The sequence below is a fragment of the Nyctibius grandis genome, chromosome 17 (assembly GCF_013368605.1).
Source record: "Nyctibius grandis isolate bNycGra1 chromosome 17, bNycGra1.pri, whole genome shotgun sequence".
NCBI lineage: Eukaryota > Metazoa > Chordata > Aves > Nyctibiiformes > Nyctibiidae > Nyctibius > Nyctibius grandis.
In genome coordinates, this window is record NC_090674.1 from 9,075,591 (window position 1) to 9,096,363 (window position 20,773).

The 20,773-nt window shown below is 46.8% G+C and overlaps 2 protein-coding genes across 4 annotated transcripts in view; one reads left to right on the forward strand and one right to left on the reverse strand.

The window, feature by feature from the left end:
- Positions 1-20,773, reverse strand: part of DAP3 (death associated protein 3) — a 173,903-nt gene that overhangs the window by 1,223 nt on the left and 151,907 nt on the right. Inside the window, exons 1-10 of one of the 3 annotated variants that reach the window (XM_068414768.1) lie at positions 14,077-14,168; positions 11,618-11,664; positions 7,914-8,036; positions 4,685-4,786; positions 3,838-3,946; positions 2,871-2,963; positions 2,340-2,470; positions 1,621-1,701; positions 1,054-1,212; positions 122-181 (exon numbers count right to left, since the gene is read on the reverse strand). In XM_068414768.1, coding sequence (XP_068270869.1) covers positions 122-181; positions 1,054-1,212; positions 1,621-1,701; positions 2,340-2,470; positions 2,871-2,963; positions 3,838-3,946; positions 4,685-4,786; positions 7,914-8,036; positions 11,618-11,659 — 900 coding nt within the window. In that variant the 5' untranslated portion in view covers positions 11,660-11,664; positions 14,077-14,168. Of the gene's footprint in view, positions 1-121; positions 182-1,053; positions 1,213-1,620; positions 1,702-2,339; positions 2,471-2,870; positions 2,964-3,837; positions 3,947-4,684; positions 4,787-7,913; positions 8,037-11,617; positions 11,666-14,049; positions 14,056-14,076; positions 14,169-20,773 lie in introns of those variants that run through there. The other 2 variants (XM_068414769.1, XM_068414771.1) reach the window with 2 other exon arrangements.
- Positions 14,327-20,773, forward strand: part of ASH1L (ASH1 like histone lysine methyltransferase) — a 75,210-nt gene continuing 68,763 nt past the window's right edge. Inside the window, exon 1 of the mRNA XM_068415024.1 lies at positions 14,327-14,483. The gene's annotated coding sequence lies outside the window, so the exon portion shown is untranslated. The remainder of the gene's footprint in view (positions 14,484-20,773) is intronic.

The window sequence follows — 20,773 nt, forward strand, 5'->3', positions numbered from 1 at the left end:
CCCTCACAGCAAAGAATTTCTTCCTCAGATCTCATCTCAATCTCCCCTCTTTCAGTTTAAAACCGTTCCCCCTCGTCCTGTCACTCCATCCCTTGTCAAAAGTCGTGTAGTAAAAACTCACCCAGTCGTTCATCATCATCTTCCTCAGATTGTACACAAGCGTCAGCTCCTCTGGAGAAACCTGGGGAAGATTGTCTGCATCACTTTTTTTTGCCGGCAGTTTCTATATGAGACATAAATTCCCCTCCCCTACCTTAAATGACACTGGCAAGATTATTTGCATCAGTTAGGTGTATTTTTTTCTTTGCTTTGAGTTAGCACTCTGGCGTTCAGCCTTAGTAGTGTTACACAGAGAAATGCCCAGACCTTTCCTACTCTTAACAAGACACACACATGCTTTTTTTCTTCCTGAGAACTTTCTGCACTAAAAACAGGCTAAACACATCAGGAATTTTGCAGGTCCCTCCAAGCTAGCAAAGCCAAACGTAACATTGGAGCAAGTCCAGAGGAGGGCGACCAAGCTGGTGAAGGGTCTGGAGGGTCTGAGCTACGAGGAACGGCTGAGGGAGCTGGGGGTGTTTAGCCTGGAGAAGAGGAGGCTCCGAGGTGACCTTAGTGCAGTCTACAACTACCTGAAGGGAGGTTGTAGCGGGGTGGGAGTCGGCCTCTTCTCCCAGGCAACCAGCGATAGGACAAGAGGACACAGCCTCAAGCTTTGCCAGGGGAGGTTCAGGTTGGACATTAGGAAGCATTTCTTCTCAGCAAGGGTCATTAGCCATTGGAAGGGGCTGCCCAGGGAGGTGGTGGAGTCACCATCTCTGGAGGGGTTTGAGAAAAGACTGGACATGGCCCTTAGTGCCCTGGTCTAGTTGCCATGGTGGTGTCAGGGCAATGGTTGGACTTGATGATCCCAGAGGGCTCTTCCAACCTGATTGATTCTGTGATTCTGTCTTTCAGGGATTACTACAGGCCTTAAAAATGAATCGAACGCCCTCCCCCTTGCTCTCCCTTCCAGCAGGAATGCAGAAATCATCAGAGCAGATCACTTCTTACAGGGCTTTTGTCTTCCTTCTTTAACGTAGTCCTTCCCCAGAGCGCGTTGACGCCGTCCACCGCCACGAGAAGTCGGAATGAGCCGAGATGACATTGCTGCTTTAGCTCTTTCAGCACAACCCCTACGGCGTCGCTGGCGTTTTTCACGCGAGCTAAACCCTTTAAGTAGGAAAAGGCACGTAAATCAGGTTGGTTCTCTTGTTCATAGATCATGCTGGCACCCTGGGGCACTGTCGGCCCTTTTGAAGGGGGAAGGAAGATAAAACAACAGCCAACAGTCTGTTCCTTTCCGAGGAGCAACCTGCTCTAAGGGACTGCGTGTCAAAGTAGTAGGAACTTCCACATTCTAATCCGTGCTTCTACCCAAGCTCTCTGTACAGTTTCCTTTACAAATCTATCACATTCTTCCACAAGGTTTTTTTGGAGCCACCTTGTTGATAGGAAACACCTCTCACTTCCTAGAACTGGTATTTGTAAGACCTTTAGAAGCACTTTGTTCTACAACCACAATGACGGGATCTTCTAATAAAAGGTGAGACAAAGCCAGAAGCACTTGCTGTTCCTTACCTGCTCCACCACTTCACCCAGCGGTCTGCCCTCCTCCGTGCTTTCTCGTTTGCCCCACACGTATTTTTTTTGTGTTTTTATCTGCAGGAAGAGAACTACAATTAAACGGGGACCTACAAGCTGCAAAGGCAGCTTGGCAAGTCTGGATGGCAAGAGTCCTGGTTCTTTGCCAGGGTTAAAGACTAGTGCAGAATCTGAGGGGAAGTATTTGTCGCAAATAGCCATCCCACAGCGGGGGATTTCAAAGTACTTATTTTTCTACAGAAATTGAATTCCAGTGAAGGGCAGTTTGTGGGTTCGTATGCGGTACAAGCGCATGCATCAATACACGAGCCTATACACAGCCTCAAGCTTGGCCGGGGGAGGTTCAGGTTGGACATCAGGAAGCATTTCTTCTCAGAAGGGGTCATTAGACATTGGAAGGGGCTGCCCAGGGAGGTGGTGGAGTCACCATCTCTGGAGGGGTTGAAGAAAAGACTGGACATGGCCCTTAGTGCCCTGGTCTAGTTGCCATGGTGGTGTCAGGGCAATGGTTGGACTCGATGAGCCCAGAGGGCTCTTCCAACCTCATTGATTCTTTGAAGCATTTCTCAAAAATGAGCAAATCTAGAATTCGTGTCAAGGTGCTCAGTGACCAGAAGCACGTGCAGTCCCTGAGAGGTGATCCTGGGGGTTAGTTCTGAGCTACTGACCAAAACGACTGGACAGGCTCTACAAACCTCTTTTAGGAAGCGCTCATTTGAGGTTTTGAAGTTCTTGAGCCAGAAAGATGCTTGCAAAGGCTGATCGAGCCGGTCTTTGTTATAGGAAGACTGCATAAGCTCCCTGCAGTTTTTCACCCAGAGATGAGCTGTAAGCAAAAGAAAACAGTTGCCTTTTTTTTGAAGTCAAAATAATTGTACGAGTTGGGTGGTGGGGTGTGTGTTTGTATCTCTTATTCTGCTACGCTGGTAAGAAAAGTGCCTTCGTTGATGGACAAGACTCTCCCTTGAGAACAGTGGAGGTCACACAGCCCCACACAATGTCTCATGTCACACTCGTTAATGGGGGAAAAAAAAGACTATAAGCACCTGAGAGCATGAGAAAATAACTAATTATGTTCTACTTTATTTTGGGGGTTTGTGCTTTATAAGCCTTCTAAGAAAAAACAAAGCTGCTGTTGCCTACCCTACACCTTTCAGTTGAAGGAGCATCTTCCAGATCAGCAAGTGGATCTCATGTAGTAACACAGACAGCATCGGGGTTCTTACCGTCGGGGATGTGCAGCACCAGCCAGCCTTGCCTTGCGCAGTAGTGAACCACGTGACACAGAGTCATGGTCTTCCCCGTTCCTTTCTCACCGTCTCCAATGTGGACTGTCAAGGAAAGTCTCCAAAAAAACCCACTTCAATTTCTACTTGACTGTAATTCTTTTGCAAAAGGCAGCAAGGAATTTCAAAGGTCATAAAAGCAGGGGTGGTGTTCTGTCATGCTTTTGTTCAGCAGCGAACCTAGCCTGGAGTTCCTTCTCTGAATCCTCCCACCCCACTGCATCAGAGCTGATGATTCCCATTCCCTTAGTTGTGCTGAAAACCCTGTTTATGGATCTGTGTCATGAGCCGAATCTGGCTCAAGATAAAAGTATATGAGAGGTTCACGAACCTCTCGGACTAGCTTTGCTGACAACAGACGTGGTAGAACCCCCTCCTGAAGACTAAACCACTGTGGTCAGCACAGGATGAAAACATCACCCACATCTGTGTAACCTCACCTGCTTGCATTACTAGAGCACAGCTCTTCTGAGGAGCGGCTGAGGGACCTGGGGTGTTTAGTCTGGGGAAAAGGAGGCTGAGGGGAGACCTTCTCGCTCTCTACAACTGCCTGAAAGGAGGGGGTGGTGAGGTGGGGTCGGTCTCTTCTCCCAGGTAACAAGTGATAGGACGAGAGGAAACGGCCCCAAGTTGCCCCAGGGGAGGTTTAGATTGGAGATCAGGAACAATTTCTTCCCCAAAAGGGTTGTCAAGCACTGGCACAGGCTGCCCAGGGCAGTGGTGGAGTCCCCATCCCTGGGGGGATTTAAAAGCCGTGTAGATGTGGTGCTGAGGGCCATGGGTTAGTGGTGGCCTTGGCAGTGCTGGGTTAACGTTGGACTCGATGATCTTAAAGGTCCTTCCCAACCAAAATGATTCTGTGATTCTATAATTCGCATTCTACCATCAAGTAAGTGATAAAAGATACAGATCACGTATCTGACAGCTGGGTGTGCCAAGTTGGAGCTTTTCAGGTAAGTGAAAAGTTCTAGAGCTGGTTTTCGCACCATCAAGCAGGCTTCATTGAAGGTCTTGATCTGAGAAAAGGAACAGAACGTGAACAAGAAGCCGGGTGCTGGCGCTCTACAGCTGCTCCTGACGTGACTCCATCTCTGGTGCTGTGCAGGGCCTCAATGTCCCCTGCTCTCCCCTCCTCTACCAGGCCAGTCATATCATCAGAGAGGTTTATCAAGCATGACTTTCCCTTGGTGAAACCGAGCTGACTGCCCTAATGACATTCTCGTCCTTTGTGTGCCTGGAAATGGTTTCCAGGATTAGCTGTGCCCTCACCTTCCCAGAGATGACGCCGACTGGCCTGTGAATGAGTCAAGTCAACCACCCAGAACTGCTAACTCACAGCTACGAAATCTGTTCCCCAACTCACGTGGGCTGGGTCTGTGTTACCTGAGCCAGCCACAGCATGATCTGTCTCACAACAGAAATCAAGACGACTTTTTTTTGTTGCTGATATAAACTTATTTCACGGGACAGCCTGTTTCATACAGAAAAGTAACTGGAAAATACTTCTGTAATTTATTATGTCCTCGGAAGTTAGAGATGAAAAATATTGCATAGAATATTGCCTAATGAATCCTCACACTGTTCTGCCACTATTCTGGTTAGGTTGACTGGTATCTTTTAGATGTAGGAAGTAACAGTAAGGACCAGGAATAACTGCAGCACGTCACTCTCTCTATTCCAACAGGAAAGCACCGTAGTTACGCGATGGATCCGGTTCTTTCCCCTCCCTACAAACGTGCTCTAAGAAGAAGTACCTGTTGCTGGAAGCGGTAGGGCAGCCCGTGTGGAAACACAGCTTTCACCTCCTCCAGTGGGATGCTATAGTGGCGACCCTCGTGGTGGTCTCCGTGGTTGGCCTGGGAAGGTAAAATGCAAACTGTAACACTCGGGGAACGGACGATACCTTTTTTTTTTGTGGATACAGAAGGCGGGTGAGAATGGGACAGGGAGGGAACGCTCAGTCAAAGCAAGTGCCTACTTACTAAGAGTCAGAACTAGCATGTTAAAGCAAAGCAGGAATTGTAGTATCAGGACACCACTGGCAGATGCTTAGGAGGAGTCTAAGGAAAGGATATCCTACCTGGCAACGAACAATAAAGGGATTCCTTGAGCTCGTTGTGTTTTGTGGGCACCGGCAGCCCTGTGCTTCCTGAATTTACCTCATTTTTTATTAGTCCACTTATACTTCTGGTCACCACAAGATCTTACCAGTAATATGATCCCCTTTTGAGTTATGATAGATTCGAAGTTACTTTAAGTCTGTGACAAAATCATGTTTTCTGGTTTGTTCTTTGCTGTCTCTCAGTAGTAATTCCTAATATGCCATTTGCCTTTCTACCGAGTACTGGCTGCTTGAGAACTCTGTTTTCTGGGGCACTGATTTCAAGTCTCTTGGTATGACGTAAGTGGTATTATTCCTCCATTGGACTTGCATCATTCTGCATTTATTTATAGTGACTACTTTAAGATCTCTGACTACACACTCCAAGAAGTGGTTGTTACTGGTATCTGAAAATTTAATACCCATTTCATGCCTTGTTACACATCCTTGTTTTTTCCCTTCATTATTCTATTTTCTTACCATGCAATACTTGCAAAGTCCTTATTTATTTGCTCCTGGTCTAGTCATCAGTTTTTGGGGCTTGGGTAATTTGGACAGTTTATAGACTATTCTGCAGTACTTTTAGCAACTTCTGTGCCAAGCTTTGTCTGGCTTTTTCAGCAGCTTTGTGCCAAGCTTTGAAGCTTATATCATGTCCTGCTCTGCACTTTCTGCACTTTTCCATGGATTCAAAGGCAAAAAATCCTCCTTGTATTCTTGTGCATGCCAATCTCTTGCTTCCGTTTTGGTTGAGATGGAATCAGAATGTAACAACTTCCTTGTTTTCTTTATTTTGCATAATAAAGATCCAGGAAAAGTAGTTTTATTTACTATTCAGAAAGAAAAAGCAGCACTCATTATTTCTGCCAGCTTTAGCAGATTTGGGGGCTGATCCAGACTTTCCTTATATTCCTTATTAGCTTTGGTGTAGACTCAGGGCTTAATTTACTGAGGCCCAGAACTGATGAGGCCGTACTGGTGTGGGCCTGGTTGCTCACCTGTGCAGTCTGGCTGACAAAATGGTTTGACCAGGATGAATGGATGGAGAAAAAAAAGGTTGTGATGAGTACTGCTACCCTGGCCCCGCTGCCTGCTGTATTCCTCCCACGAAACCATGTGAGCAGCTGTACCCACACGTTTGACTACTGCCTGCTTTTGCCATGAGTATTTTGCTTTTCCCACTCTTCCTGTGCAACTGCTGCAGTTCTACCACAGACCCATGAATTCTCTAGCCCCAGGATTCTTGCCATGGGAGTCTCCCTCCCTTTGTTCAGATTTTCAGTCTTCCAGCATGCCACATGCCTGTTCTCTTCTCTTCTGACCCCCCTCCGCTCTGAAAAGCCCACAGTAACTACATCTTTGTTCCATACCTTACTGAGGAGGGGTCACTGTGTCCTGGGCTGTACGGTTTACCTTGGTACAGCTGCAGGATTCGAGGTACCCACAGGTTTGCCAAACTATTTACATGAAGAAACCCATTTGGTAACTTCAGCAAACTGATTTCTAAGCTGCTTGAGTTGCCAATCTGGTGTTTACTGGGCAGTAAGTCTTAGCAATAGGAAGAAAATTAAAAAAACCTGTCTAGTCAATAGCTCCTCTGCTGTAAGGAGAGGTTACTTGGAGACAGACTAAAGAGGAGGACTATTAAGAGAGACTTCAGTCTTTTTCCACACAGAGCTGCATTTCAGACTCTGGGCTGGATTCCCTAGGGTTTTCCTGCACGTGCTGGACACAGACTAACAGCAGCTGTGGTTCTGCCTGGCGGTGTTATCTACATATTCGAACAGAAGAGCAGCACTCGAGACCATTTTCGTTCTCAGTTTCATCCCTGCCTTGCTGCATAACCTTGGGCAAATTCCTTCACTCTTCACCTCCTACACGTGTAAAGTGGGTCAGTATCTTTATCCTCATGTTTAGCCACTTTGAGTTTTGCTAATGGAAAGGTATATAAAAGCTGAGTCTTATTAAAAATTTAGTTTTCATCTGGTTGTCTTAATCCATTTTTAATGGGACTTCATGGTGCTCGAGCACGGGTGCAGGCAGAGCTACCGGGTTTGCTGATGAAGCGAGCTGGCGGAGCCTCTCTGCTGCAATATGGGATCTGCAACTGCGAGTCTGAGGAACACTGATCTGATGAATTAATAAGCAATGGCAGTTGTCGCCAAACATCAGGCACGTGAAGTGAGAATGCCAAAGCCAGCTGCCTGGCAACATAAATGGTAAGCATAGGACAGCGGGGACAATCCTTGCCATCTGGACTCTTCTGTGCAATCTATAGAGACACTCGCGTCACGTGAGGAAGATCATCTGCATGCTGCTGTTTCCATAGAGACCCCAGAGGAATCAGTAGTGAAAGACTCCAATTACAGAGGCAGCAGAAAAGCACCTCAAAGGCTTATTCCATTCGTTTATTCCACTTCATTTTGTGCTTGAGACGGAGAGTGTGAGGCTGGAATTGTGATGCTGGAGAGCTGTGCTGTGCTGAGGTCATCTGGGGTGTGTTTTTTATCCCCTTTCATAGCCAATTTAGGGAGGTTAGTCAGGGAAGAATAACCCTGGAGTTGAAATTAATGCTGTCTGATGACAAGCTAAACTACATCTGAGCTTCTACAATACACAATCTATCTCATCTAGGCAACTATAGAGAAGGAATCAATACTTGTTCCCAGGAGGTTTCAGGCAGAGGACCAGCCCTGTCTTGTTTAAACCCAGGCAAGTGCACTGCCTGTTTTCCTTTGGCCTGTTATTAGGTGTGTGCTCCCTTCCCTTACGTTTCCTACAACACCACAATCCCAGTAAGCACTCCTGGCTCCAGCACATCCACAGACTGATGGAATTTAGGCACTTGCTGTCTGACAACAACAATTGTGGCAGTAACTCACCGGGTCATTCTCGCTGGTGTAGAAAACCGCTCTGGGTATCTCTGCCGGTGTTTGGACACCCTGGCTGACAACAGAGCTTAAGCAATCCTTGGCTGCCGTATGGAGGGCGTACCCATGGTCCAACTAAGGAAAGAAAAAGGCAAACAGAGAACAAACTTCTCAGCAGTTAAAGATTACCGGTAAAAAATCCAGGTAGTAGTTTGTTTTGTACACTCATTGCATGCACATTATTATGGGGTCAGGGCAGCGTGCAATACAGAATAGAATTCTCTGCAATTAGAATAAAAATTCATCATTAGAATGTAAATTCATCAGGAAAAACCACACGCTTTACAACCACATTTCACATTTAGATGCTGGCTTCTAAACCATTTCCATTCACTTAAGTCATCTGGAGAGCCAAGCCCTGTACCTGGAAGAGTTATCCCCTTCAAGAGTGCTTAAGAGCACAAGTACAGCCATTAAGGTCTTATTGGGGGCAAGTTCCCACAATGTTTCTGCCTACACTGATGAATAGTACCTTGCAAATTCAAGCTGTCTAGTATTCCATAATGACCTCAATTATTGAGGGATTAGTGCAGCGCTGCCCACTATTTGATATTTATAATTACATTCCCTGCACTGATTTTCCTAACTCCGTCCCTGCATACACGCTCTTTCATTATCATACAGACGTGGCTGAGAAACTGAAACAGCCAGCTAAGCTGATTAATTCTTTTTTCCACAAACAGACAGCTGAAGCATGCCTGTAAAGCCTAGCCAAAACAGGCAAGAAAGCGAGTAGTAGAAGGACGAGTGTTTTATTACGTTAGGGTGAAAGAAAATATGAGCATTTGTCAATGAATTAAAAAAAAAGCGTGTAGTCCAAAGAGAAGCTGTAACCAAAGCAAGCAAAACTGAAAGCCACCCTTCCTATTACTGACTGGAACAGTTGCAGGCTCCGCTGTAAACACAGCAAGTAGTTTCCTATTTTGTCTGGCTGCACAGATAAGAGTGGCCATAAACTAAAGTTTAGAGACAGGAGCAGCTGTTTCAGTTCTCTGTGGCATGATGCAATTCTGCTGTCAGCCAAGTTTGCCTCAGGGGGTCATTTGAAAGCCACGAGGGCTCAGAAGAAAGTGTAATGTCCGATTGCCCCACATCCCAGGTTAAACGCACAGGGGACTCCTGAATCAGCATTTCAGCACTCTTCTTTTGAGGCAGGAATTAAAGCGGTTTGTAGAGATACCTACAGAACAAACTACTGCAATGAAATATGGAAGATCACAAACATTCACTTTTGTCATCGCATTTTAACACCACCTTCTCCTGTTCCCACGATGTTCTTTTCCTCCTCAAACCCAAACGATCAATTACGATGTCTTATTTGGCTTAGTTTTAAGGCCACAGAAGTGACTTAATTTACAGCCTAGAGCAAGGCACTAAGATGCTAATTTAATACGTGAATAACTAGAGCAAGCAACTATTGTCACCTATTCACCTAGAAAATGTCACCCCTAGGTCATTTCTAGCCTGGAATCCCAGTCCCTCTCATTTTCTTTGAACATTCCACATTCCCTCCTCCTCAAACCTCAAGGGAATGTCTCTGGGCTCTGAGCTTTGCTCACTTACAAGAAAAGGCAAGCTCACTGCTCTGCACACATCCTTTCTCTGGAGCACCGTACAAATCCTTGTCCCTGACCTGTGTAACCGTGAATGAAAATTAAGCCAGGATTAACCTCTTGCTCTGACCATGTTCAGTTTTTACGTGTGTCTAGACTCAGCTCAAGACTTTAGCTGAATGATACTTAGTCAAACCAGTATTAGCAATACCCCTTTTTTAAAAGCACAATCTCAGAAGATCAGCAGGAGTTGGATTCTCTATGGTACAAAAGCCAGTTCCTCGAAAGTTCTATGAAGGGAGTAGAAGACAGCACAGTAAGAGAGGATGCAAGTGTGAGAGGGATGTGTCTGGAAGTCCAGTCCTCTGCTCTTGCTGCCAAGTACATAGAATTTCTGTTTTTCCATCAACAGAACATATCTTTAAATTACTACGTCTGTCTCGTGGAAGGATGCCGGTTTAGAGCATCACTTCTTTGAGCCTTAGCATGATATATCTTCCTCAAAATCACCATCTAGCCTTGCAGTGCTTTGGAGCTTTTCCTTTGTGGACTGTAGCTTGCGCTGGGCTGTAGAAGCAGCTTCGAAGTACCTGGAGACATTAAATCCTTCCTAACTCTTTGAAGTGCTACAAAATCAAGACCAGCTCCTAGAGCAGTGAATACAACCCTGCTCACAGTTATCCTGAATTTGGGAGGTAAGACTTGCCTTTTATAAATTACTGTGTTTCTGTTTCCAAAATTCATGCCCAAGCACATCTGCATTTTCAACAGGCTGCAAGAATACCTTTGAGTAACCTAAAATACCACTGCTAATGCATTCTGTACTCTGACTTTATAGTAGCAAGATGCCACTTGGTCCCTCCTCCTGAACAGTGGCTTATCACTGATCCCCTTGGCTCCACACAGAATGCCAGAAACATCTACATACACCCTTCTGGCTCGCTGTGGAGCTCTGCATAGTAAATCCTAACATGCACGTAAGATTCTCACGTTTTCACGTCATCTTTTAATGCAGTTTGTGCTCGTAGTGCAGAGTGGATTTTCGAGTAAGTTTCCATCTGCCAAAGGACAGAGTAATGTAACTCAGATCCCTGAAATGGCAGCAAACTATCACGTGGTACGTGGAGATTAATCACCAAGTCGTGTGCCATAAGGTGGAGCTGTTCCTACATGATTCCACATATCTCAGGCTCTAGAAAAGACTGTTTATTTCATAGAGGCTGCCATCATAAGTACAGTACTGTACAACCAGAATCTCATCTCTGGAAACAAGTAGTTCTACAGCCATCCTCTTTAATGGCTGCATATCACTACCTACTAGTAAAAAAAGCATTTAAAAGACAACAGCAAACAAACCAGCTGAAATTCTTTACCATTACAAGTCACTCCAGATATGCAACATTAATTCATTATGCTGTTTATAATATAAGGAAGTTTTACTGATATCATAGTGCTGCTGTGTTGTTGTGGCAGAGCTAATATTACTACTCCCACCTGAAGCACCGAGCCACCTTTGGCAAAATTATCTTCCCACCAGCCACACAGGCTTTGTGAAAGGCTCGTGGTTCTGTTCTGTGTAAAGGGCTTCTTCCTCTGTACTTTCCAGCAGCGCAGAGCAAGTAGATTCTCTGTTTTCTGAGAAACACTTGCACTGAAGATGGAGCATTTCTGCAGTCTGGACATTTCAGAATGCTAAACTTTAGTCTTCTAACAAATGTCTTATTTAAGCCAAGTATCCAGGCCTGCCTGCACGTTCTCTCCAGCCAATGGAGAGAAATGGAGGAGTCACACACACAAACACAGAATCACAGACCAGTTTGGGTTGGAAGGGACCTTAAAGATCATCCAGTTCCAACCCCCTGCCACGGGCAGGGACACCTTCCACCAGCCCAGGTTGCTCCAAGCCCCATCCAACCTGGCCTTAAAAGCCATCTCTCTTTCCTTTGCCCATAATGGGAATTTACACAACCAGCTGACAGGAGACACTGAGTTTTTAGATGATGAAAGTAAGAAGAATCTCACTTTTTGCAGTTGTAAATTGTCATTCCAGGTCCCAGGACAGCTGAAATACTGGAAGCAGCATCACGCTATTACAGGACTTACCTTTAGAGGATGGTAGACAAGTCCTTTCAGGCTTCTCAGCATTTTTTCTGCAGAGAGAGAAGTGGATTTTTTTAGGTTTTTTTTATGATGTTTAATGTATCTTATGCTGGGAGAGAACTGTTCCTGCCCAAAGAGTTTAAAATCTCGGCACACAAATAATTCAGATAAACTGCCAGAATGCTCTGCAGCCTTTTTTCAGAGAGACATTTAGGAAAAAAACCTTACTTTATAAGTAAAGATGTTTCATTCACCTAGTGAGGACAGATTCTTTTATTGGGGTAGGGCATCTGTTCTGATTGCAGATGAAAGAGGTGTAAGAGCAAGGGCTACACAGTGATTATTTTGAAGAAACTGGAATAATGCAGAGACTGAAGGTGCTTCTGTGTTTCCAGCTTCATCTTAATCATATATTAGTATCTACTGCTCAGCCATCTTTGATTACGACAGGAGAAAGAACCCAAAAGAAAACACTTGAGCAATTGTGATGCAAAAATAAAGGCAAAAAGGTAAGTAAATTAGTTAAATCTGTCATCTCTGCCGGCATTCAAGGCCGCCTTCATACCACCTTCTTAGAAGAAAAGAATGACAATACCTAACAAAGATGCTTTAAGAATTCTTGGTTGTGATAAGTTACACAATGCATTCAAAGCAAGATAATTACCTTGTAATTTCTTAGGAGGAGTAGCTGTCTTGGTGGAAGCGGTGGTTAACCGCAGCGTTAATGCTAAGCAAGACAAAGATGATTTAACTGCAGAGAACGGCATTTACAAGTGTTACTGCACAGAGTGAGAAAATAACTCCACACTGAAGGACGTTAATTCTGTAAAGCTGCTTTACTTTCTTTCATCTAACAATCAATGCACAATCCATACTTGAAAAACAAGCCTCAGTTTTGCGGCTTCAAGAATAAGTGAAGATGTCAGCCTGTTTTAGTCACTTTATTTCGCCATGGACAGCAGAAGAGGAAGGAGAAATCCAGTTGTTCCGCATGAGAATCTATCCCATTTGTTTCAAATCACAGGTTTAACAGTAAAGAAAGTAGGGATGGGAAAGCTGTTTTCTCAAACACCACTAGTAAAATTAAGGAGTCACAAGAACCTGAAAGTTTCTGTTTATTTTGGGCACCCTCAACATTGTGACAGAATCCTTGAACTTTAACACAAGTTGTAAAATCTCTTCTCTAGGGTTTGTGTATCTGTGGGAGAGGAGCTTTAGCGAAAGAGTAGATTAAAACTGCAGCCACTTCACTGATTTGTACCTGGATCAAGTTAAAGAACTGTCCACCTCAGCAGACTATTCCATTATAGAAAAAATACATGTCTGCTTGTGGTCTTTAGGAAATGATTTATAGATCGGAATATAATTTGCTAGTAAAAATTATGTGAAGAACCCTGAACGATATATTTGCAGACATCAATAAGTAATCCTAACCTATCACCCCTCCAGACTAAATTTAAAACAAATTTCTGGTCACTTGCTGTCTATATATTTCCTACTGGCTTCAGGAACCTGAAGGCAAGTGCCAGAAACACAGGAGTAGAAGATGGAAACAACTTTGAGCTAACAAGAGTGTTATTGTCTTGGGACGACCAATGCCCGCTGGCCCACTGCCAGTTCAGGGACCTGTTCCCACCGTGTGTTCTCCCCAGTTTTCCTTCCAATGTGCTCTCCACCGTGCTCCATTATTCTCTCTTTTTCTGGACATACATAGGACTGAGATAACAAAGAGGCATAAAGTACCTCGTTCAACTTGATCTAGAAATGGTGGCCATGAGAGAAAACAGGCAAAGCTGAAGTTCTGTTTGTAAAACTACCTGAAAGGAGGGTGTAGCGAGGCGGCTGTTAGTCTCTTCTCCCAGGTAAGAAGCTATAGGATGAGAGGAAAAGGCCTCAAGTTGCCCCAGGGGAGGTTTAGGTTGGAGATCAGGGACAATTTCTTCCCCAAAAGGGTTGCCAAGCGCTGGCACAGGCTGCCCAGGGCAGTGGTGGAGTCCCCATCCCTGGGGGGATTTAAAAGCCGTGTAGATGTGGTGCTGAGGGCCATGGGTTAGTGGTGGCCTTGGCAGTGCTGGGGTAACGGTTGGACTCGATGATCTTAAAGGTCTTTTCCAACCAAAACCATTCGGATTCTAAAACGTGCGAAAGGGAACTAAAGGCAACCGGCCGCTCCGCCATTCCCGCCTCCCTCCAGGCCAGAAGCTGCGTCCCCCGCCGCCGCTCTGCCCCTTCCCTCCCTCCCGCAGCCTGCCTGCCGGATCGCCCCCCGTTACCGCCCCGAGTCCCCGCACGCTGCCGCCCCGCGCGGGCCCGACCTCCGCCCCGCTGCTGCCCGAGCGGCCGCCACCGCGCCTCGGGGACGAGCCCAGCGGGCAGCAGCCGCCGCCGCCAAGCAAGCGGCAAAGCGAGCGGCCGGCACCCTGCGATCCCCCCGGGCCGGCGCCGGTCGCCCCGGTACTCACCGCCGGCGCCGGGCCCGCCTTGCCGACAGGCTCCGCCGCGCGGGAGGCCGAGGATGACGCGCGGCCGCTACGGGTCCCGCGCAGGGACCGGCGGGGCGGGGCGGGATGACGCGGGTCCCGCCCACCGCGGGGCTACCGGCGCCCTCTCTCGGCGGGGGCGTGGCTAGCGCCGAGGGGGTGTGGCCGGGCGGGGGCGTGGCCGGGCGCGGGGCAGGCGGGGCGCCGGGCGCTCGCTCGCGGTGGAGCAGGAGCCGCCGCCATTTTGGTTTCGCTGCCTCGGCTCGGAGCAGGGCCGAAGCGGCGGCCGGTCGGTCCGGGTCCCGCCCTGGCCCCGTCCGCGCGGGCGGCCGGGAAGATGCGGCGCGGAGGAGCCCGTCCTCGGCCCCGGCCGTGTTGTCGCTGACACGGTGAGGAGCTAGCGAGCGAGCGGGCGGGCGGGCGGGCGGGCGGCGGGCGGGGACTGGGGACCGCCTCAGGCCCGGAGCCCGGGGGGAGGGGAGCCTGGCCGGGGAGCCGCCGCGGGGGCCGCCCCGCCCCGCACCGGCGCCCAGGCGCGCGCTGCCCCGCATCCCCGCCGCGCCGCGGGCCCGCCGCGCCGCCCCCGGGCCTCGCTGGCGGGCGCGGGGCATCCCCGGCGGCGGAGCTTGGCGGGGCGGCGGCGGCGGGGGATCCCCGGCGGCGGGGTCCGCGGTGGCGGGCGGGCGCGGGGACCGCGGCAGGGCCCGCGGCCGAAGTGGAGCGGGGGATCCCGGCAGGGCCTCTGCGTGAAGCGGGGCGGGGGATCCCTGACAGCCGGGCCCGCGCCGGGGAGGGGGCGGGGGATCCCTGACAGCCGGGCCCGCGCCGGGGAGGGAGGCGGGGGATCCCCGGGGCGGAGCGGGGGGGGGGTCCCGGTGACAGGAGCGGTGCCCGCGCCGAGGCCGTGTGCCGGCGGGACGCCCGAAGCCGGGCCTGTGCCCTGCGGGGGTGGAGAGAGCCTGACAGCCGCGCTCATGCGTTGTGTCGGGCCCCGGGGGAGCGGGGCGGGGGGGCGGGATGTCACCTGACAGCTGGGCCGGTGCCGCGCTGGAGGGGCCGGGGGGACGCGGGTCAGCCCCGGTACCGGCCCCGGGGGGGGTCCCTCGGCGGGCAGGTGCCCGTGTGGGCTTGCAGGAAGTTTCTTGGTGAAATCAGGTCCGTGCGTTAAGTCTCCGCATCCCCGAAAGTTTGGATGTTTGTGTAGGGTGGATGTGGTGGGCAGAGCGCGGGGGGCTGGAGGCGGGGGTCGTTCTGGCAGATCGTTGGGTTTTTTTTTTTGCTTGTTGGGATATTGGTTGGTTTAGGTCAGTGGCTTGTAGACTTTTCTGCTTGTAATCCACCTCCCCAAAATCATACTTCTGAAATTTTACCTTTATTGGGTTTTTAATCCCATTTTAGTTTTATGATTTGATGGTTGAGCCAACATATCCAAGCCTTACCCATCTCTCAGATCAGAAGCCAAACTCTGTTATTGTCCTTTTCTTCTTATCAGATAGTCTCCTGACTTTCTAACTTCTCTTTTTCACCCTTGGTTTGTGGTTCCTTCACCCTGTTAATTACCTAGCAGAGAACTAGAAGCTGCTCGGAGTGTGGGTTTCCATCAGATGGCCTCAGGACACGCATTCGCTCTCCTGGTAGTTGTATGTTGTCAGGAGCCAGGCAGGGAAACTTGAGATAGTGGGTTCTTACGCTGGCTTTCCAGTCTTGTTAGGGGAGTTTTGGGGAGCAGGGAGTGCGGGATGGATGTTTGATAAAAATCTGTGACTTTACGTTCATACATTTAAATATATAGTTTTCATTTTCAAGAGCAACGTACCTTTTTTGCATCTTCCGTTGTTTATTTTGATTGTCTTCCTTGCATTGATGTAGATTACACCTGCAAATGCAATGTTTTCCAAGAAACGTAGGAGTTTGTAGGCTTTTTGGGCTGATTCCTGAAAGACCTGTGTTTCGCGCGGTCATCCTCGAGGACCTTGAGACCATCCCTGGTGCTTCTGCCTCTGCATGAATGGGGAAGTTCTAGCAGCTGGTTCAACATATGGGTAGAGATGGGCTCTAAAATCATCATCTGTCTGCCTCCTCGAGTTCTTAAGAAGCATTCTTACTCGAAAATGAAAGCTTCCAGAGCTTTTCCAAACTGTATAAGAGTATAAGACGGTCATTTTTTTATTTTGAGGGGGTTTAAGTACCTCTTGGTTTTAAAGACAAAATTATCGCAACTTCTTTTTGGACTTTAGTTACATTGGATTGCTACAGGCAGTCGACAGGCATCTAAAAAGCACTTAATGTCTGAGTGATAACAAACAGTAAAATAATTTGAGTCATTATTTACAAAAAGCAGCAGCTTGTTTTCCGTTGTTTTCGGAAGTTTAAACTGTCCTCGAGGATACAGAAAACAGTTCAAACACTTGGTGCGAGAGACAGGCTGATTGATGTATCACAAGAGAAAAAGGGAAATAGCCCATATAGTTACCGAATCACAGTTAATTTTAGATAGGTATTGTTGTCAAATGGATTATTGTTTTTGGTTTTTTTTTTTAAATTAATTTGTGCTGCCATTGCAAAAGGTTGGCTTTTGCCATTGTGGACACGTTTCTTCCACTCCGGTCAGGTCGTGTGTTTCATCTCACAGCATTCAAAAAGAAAAAAAAATCTGATCTGCAGATCGACTGTGATTATTCCGTGAAAGCAAAATCTGTGTTTGTTCCTTATTTTCTGTGTCACGGCATTACCTGTTGTCAGCACGGCTCACGTGGCGTGTGTGGCCAGCCTAGCACGGGGGTATTTTTGGCATAACCGAAGGCGTGGTTTGCACATGATGTCAGGAGTTAAAGGTGAAATACTGGTTTGCTCTGTCCCTTACAGTATCCTTTACTAGGTGGGTATAACTAACAGAGTTTTTTGTTTAGAAAAATCCACTGAAAGACGTTGGACATGGAGATATACCTCTCAGGAAGTTCCTGGATCACAAATTTAGAGGCTGGGAGACTATTTTAGCGGAATTACCACAGCATACGTTGGGTTTTTTGTACTTTTCCCTAAGGAATCAGTGTTGGCTAATGTTGGGACTGACAGTATAAGGCTAAACGACTCTTTGGTCTGATCAAATACAGGTTTTGTTTAGCAATTTCATATTAATTTGCGTATGAATAGCGAAACAACAAAATCATCAGGCGAGTCAAAATTCAATCCCATGTTTCCAGACTTTTCAGTTAAGGTATGATATCAGAAGGAGTAAGGTTAATACATCAGAAGAAACATTATATCTGCTTAGAAAGTTTACTTCCCACTGGAGTGTCCTCGCAGAGCGTGGTCATGTCTGCCCTCCGCTTTTCCTCCTGCAAAATAAGTGTCCTGCTGCCATGTGCTCCCCCACCACGGCCCGACCTGTCTTTGCCATGAACAACTTCTGTAGAGTTTTCTTCTTGACAAGGCAGGTACTCTGTTGTTTTATGGCTGTCAAAACCACATCGAACAGATTCTACTTGTAAAATATTATATTTGTCACCTCATAAAACACAAACAGTAGCTTTATTTCTGACAAGTGTCTCCATCTCTAAACATTTTAAAAATACACAGGTATTCCGAGGTCCTTGAACATCTATTTCAGTGACCTCCAGTCGGTGTTGCTGCTTAGGGTATGTGATGTAGAGAAATATAGTGGGGGTTTTATGACAATATTTTATTCTCTTTTTGAGAAAGAACTTCTGAGTGTAGTAGCTGTCTTCTGTAGCAGAAGAAAGAAGTCAAGGAATATGGGAAGGGATTGTGGGAGGCTACAGAGTTACTAGTAATATTCTGGGATTTTAGACACTCAGCTGAATTTTTTTAATGTCCCCTGGAGCTGAAGCAATGGGAAGAACCGAAAGAAAAGTACTCACCTTCCAAATATAAAATCACAATATGTTTTTGTCAACAAAAGCAGGAGCAGAAATGAAGATGACTTAGTAAATTGGACAGAGGAAAAAAAAACTCATTGCTAAAGGGGTAGGGGAGGAAAACATATCTAGGAGCTGACAGTAGAAAAGCAGGGGATCAGAAGAACAGAAATCTTAGCAGACGATGGGCAAAAAGGGCTTTGGATGTGTCAACAGGGGGATAAGAATGACTAATAGTTGTTAAAACTGTATGTGGCATTAGAAAAATCATTAATGAACACCATTTAGTTCTAGGTAGCGCCTGTCAAAACGGATGTTAAAATGCTGCCTCGTTAATCTTTTGGGGGACGAACAATTACGGGAGGGATTTGAGATCTGCAGAATCTACTGGATGAGAGACTGGAAGTTTGATGTGTTTTGCTTCTTAGGGAGACGTTTGAGACATGTCGATCATAATTTGGAAGGCCGTGTAGAGATTTGATACTAGATGGTTCTTAATCTGGCAAAATTTATGTTCATCTAAGATCTCATGGATGAAAGTTGTTGCAAAATGTGGATTAGGTCTTGGAATAGAGACCCCAGAGAAATGGCAGCTTCTTTCATCCAAAAAAAAAGTCTTTCAATAAAAAATGTTGCTGTTGCTTTGGGAAGACCTGCTGCGGGTCTGCAAAATGTGAGCAGTGGGGTAGGAATTGCTGAGCAGAGGGTTTGGCCTGCTGTAGGATGCTGTGCCGCTTGATTGTAGCGGTACTTTCTAGCCTTCCAAGTTGTGAAGCGGTGTGGTTAACTGACAGTGTGCAAGCTTAGGAAATACTTAATTGTGGGCATGGGCAATCAGGCTGTAGTGCTTTAATTTCCCGTGAATCTTACTGGGCACAGCAGGTGGATATAGTGCTTTTCTTGCAAAGATCCTTGTAGAAACATGCAAAGATCTCATTTGGGGATCAGTATCATCGAAGCAGGTACCTTGCAAGTCCATAATCCGTTTTTCTGACCTGCAGAAGCCTGTAGTATAATTAAAAACAAGACTTGCAAATTAATGGAACGAATGTGGAAAGCGAAGACACAAATCTGTGCCTTATATCGCACAGGTAAATATGATAGTTTTAGGTCTTGAAAGTACCAAATCGTTGGAGTTTTCAGGGTAAATTCGTACGAGCTTTTAGAGCTGCCTCTGATGTGCCGTCCTCATTTGGCTGCCCATTTGCATTAACACCCACAAGGAGATTTTAAGGCACAACCTGCAAGAAGAATGGGACAGATCCCGTAGGCTGGTGCAGGCAGGGTGTACGGAGTGTGAAGGGTGGCACAGAGAAAGCAATGGCCTTACTGAAAAAAAAAGGGGAAAAATAAAAAAAACAAACACATATAATGGGTGTCACTGGTGAAAGAGAATGGGAGCGAGTGAAGAACCAAGGTACAGTTACACACACCTTGAAGACAGTGACAGGAAGCTTGAACTTGATGAGATAGGGAAGAAAAAGCATTCGTGGGATTCAAAGAGATGAGATCTAATCAGTTCGTGGTTATGAAAATGATCAAATTGGCAGACGATGTTTTCTGTGAATTAGAGTGGGGTAATTGGAGAGTCGGAGAGGAGAAGATTACAGTGATCGAGGCAAAATGATGATTAGGTCCAGGATTAGCATTTTTGTTGTCTGTGTAGAGAGGCATTAATGGATAAATAAAATGACCTGCTATGTGTTTATGAGAGCCATCAGTTTTGTGACTTTGTTTCTAGGGTAGTTACTGATCCTGTGTTATCACAGAATAACATTTTAGCACAGTTCTGTAATTCTCAATGTGCGCTTTGTCTTGGTCTTGTAGTTTCTAAGGTCAGTGTACCAGCGTAATTACTTACTTAAAAGTCTTGCTATTAAGTAAATATGGAGCCAAATACAGCAGTATAGATGGTGCTGTTTCAATTCAATTTGGTTTCAGATTTTAAGCTTAATGAATTTTAATTTAAGAAAATGACTGAAGTGTTGTAGCTGTTCTGGACCGCAGTCACTAGAGAAGGAGACATTGGTGTGGACATAGATTTGAGAGTTGTGTGATGGCCTTGTAGGATTCTTTCTTTTTCTTCAACTTGAATAATAAAAATTAATGCTTTGGCTTAGAATGATTTTCCTGCTGGCCAGTTTTCCTGTGTTCATCGGCACGTAGGAAGCAGCCCGTTTTCATTTACACGGTGTAGCCTAATGGACTGAACATTGGGCCTTGAACTAGGAACCGTCCCTGACTTCGCAGAATCACAGAATCAACCAGGTTGGAAGAGCCCTCTGGGACCATCGAGTCCAACCATTGCCCTGACACCACCATGGCAACTAGACCAGGGCACTAAGTGCCATGGCCAGGCTTTTCTTCAACCCCTCCAGAGATGGTGACTCCACCACCTCCCTGGGCAGCCCCTTCCAATGGCTAATGACCCTTGCTGAGAAGAAATGCTTCCTAATGTCCAACCTGACCCTCCCCTGGCGAAGCTTGAGGCTGTGTCCTCTTGTCCTATCGCTGGTTGCCTGGGAGAAGAGGCCGACTCCCACTGCACTACAACCTCCCTTCAGGCAGTTGTAGACTGCAATACAATACTTGCCTTCAGCAAGTTGTAGACTTGCTTCCTAGCCCCCTGTGTCACACTGCTCTCCCCATTTTTTCTAGTTGTAAAATGGAGATTTTTATCTAATTACCTCTGGTCTTCTGAGTAATAATACCAGTTTTGATCTTTCAGGATGTTCTTAGTTGAAAAGTCATAGCTGCAGATAGAAATCCCCTTTAACGATGTGCATAGAACATGTGAAAAT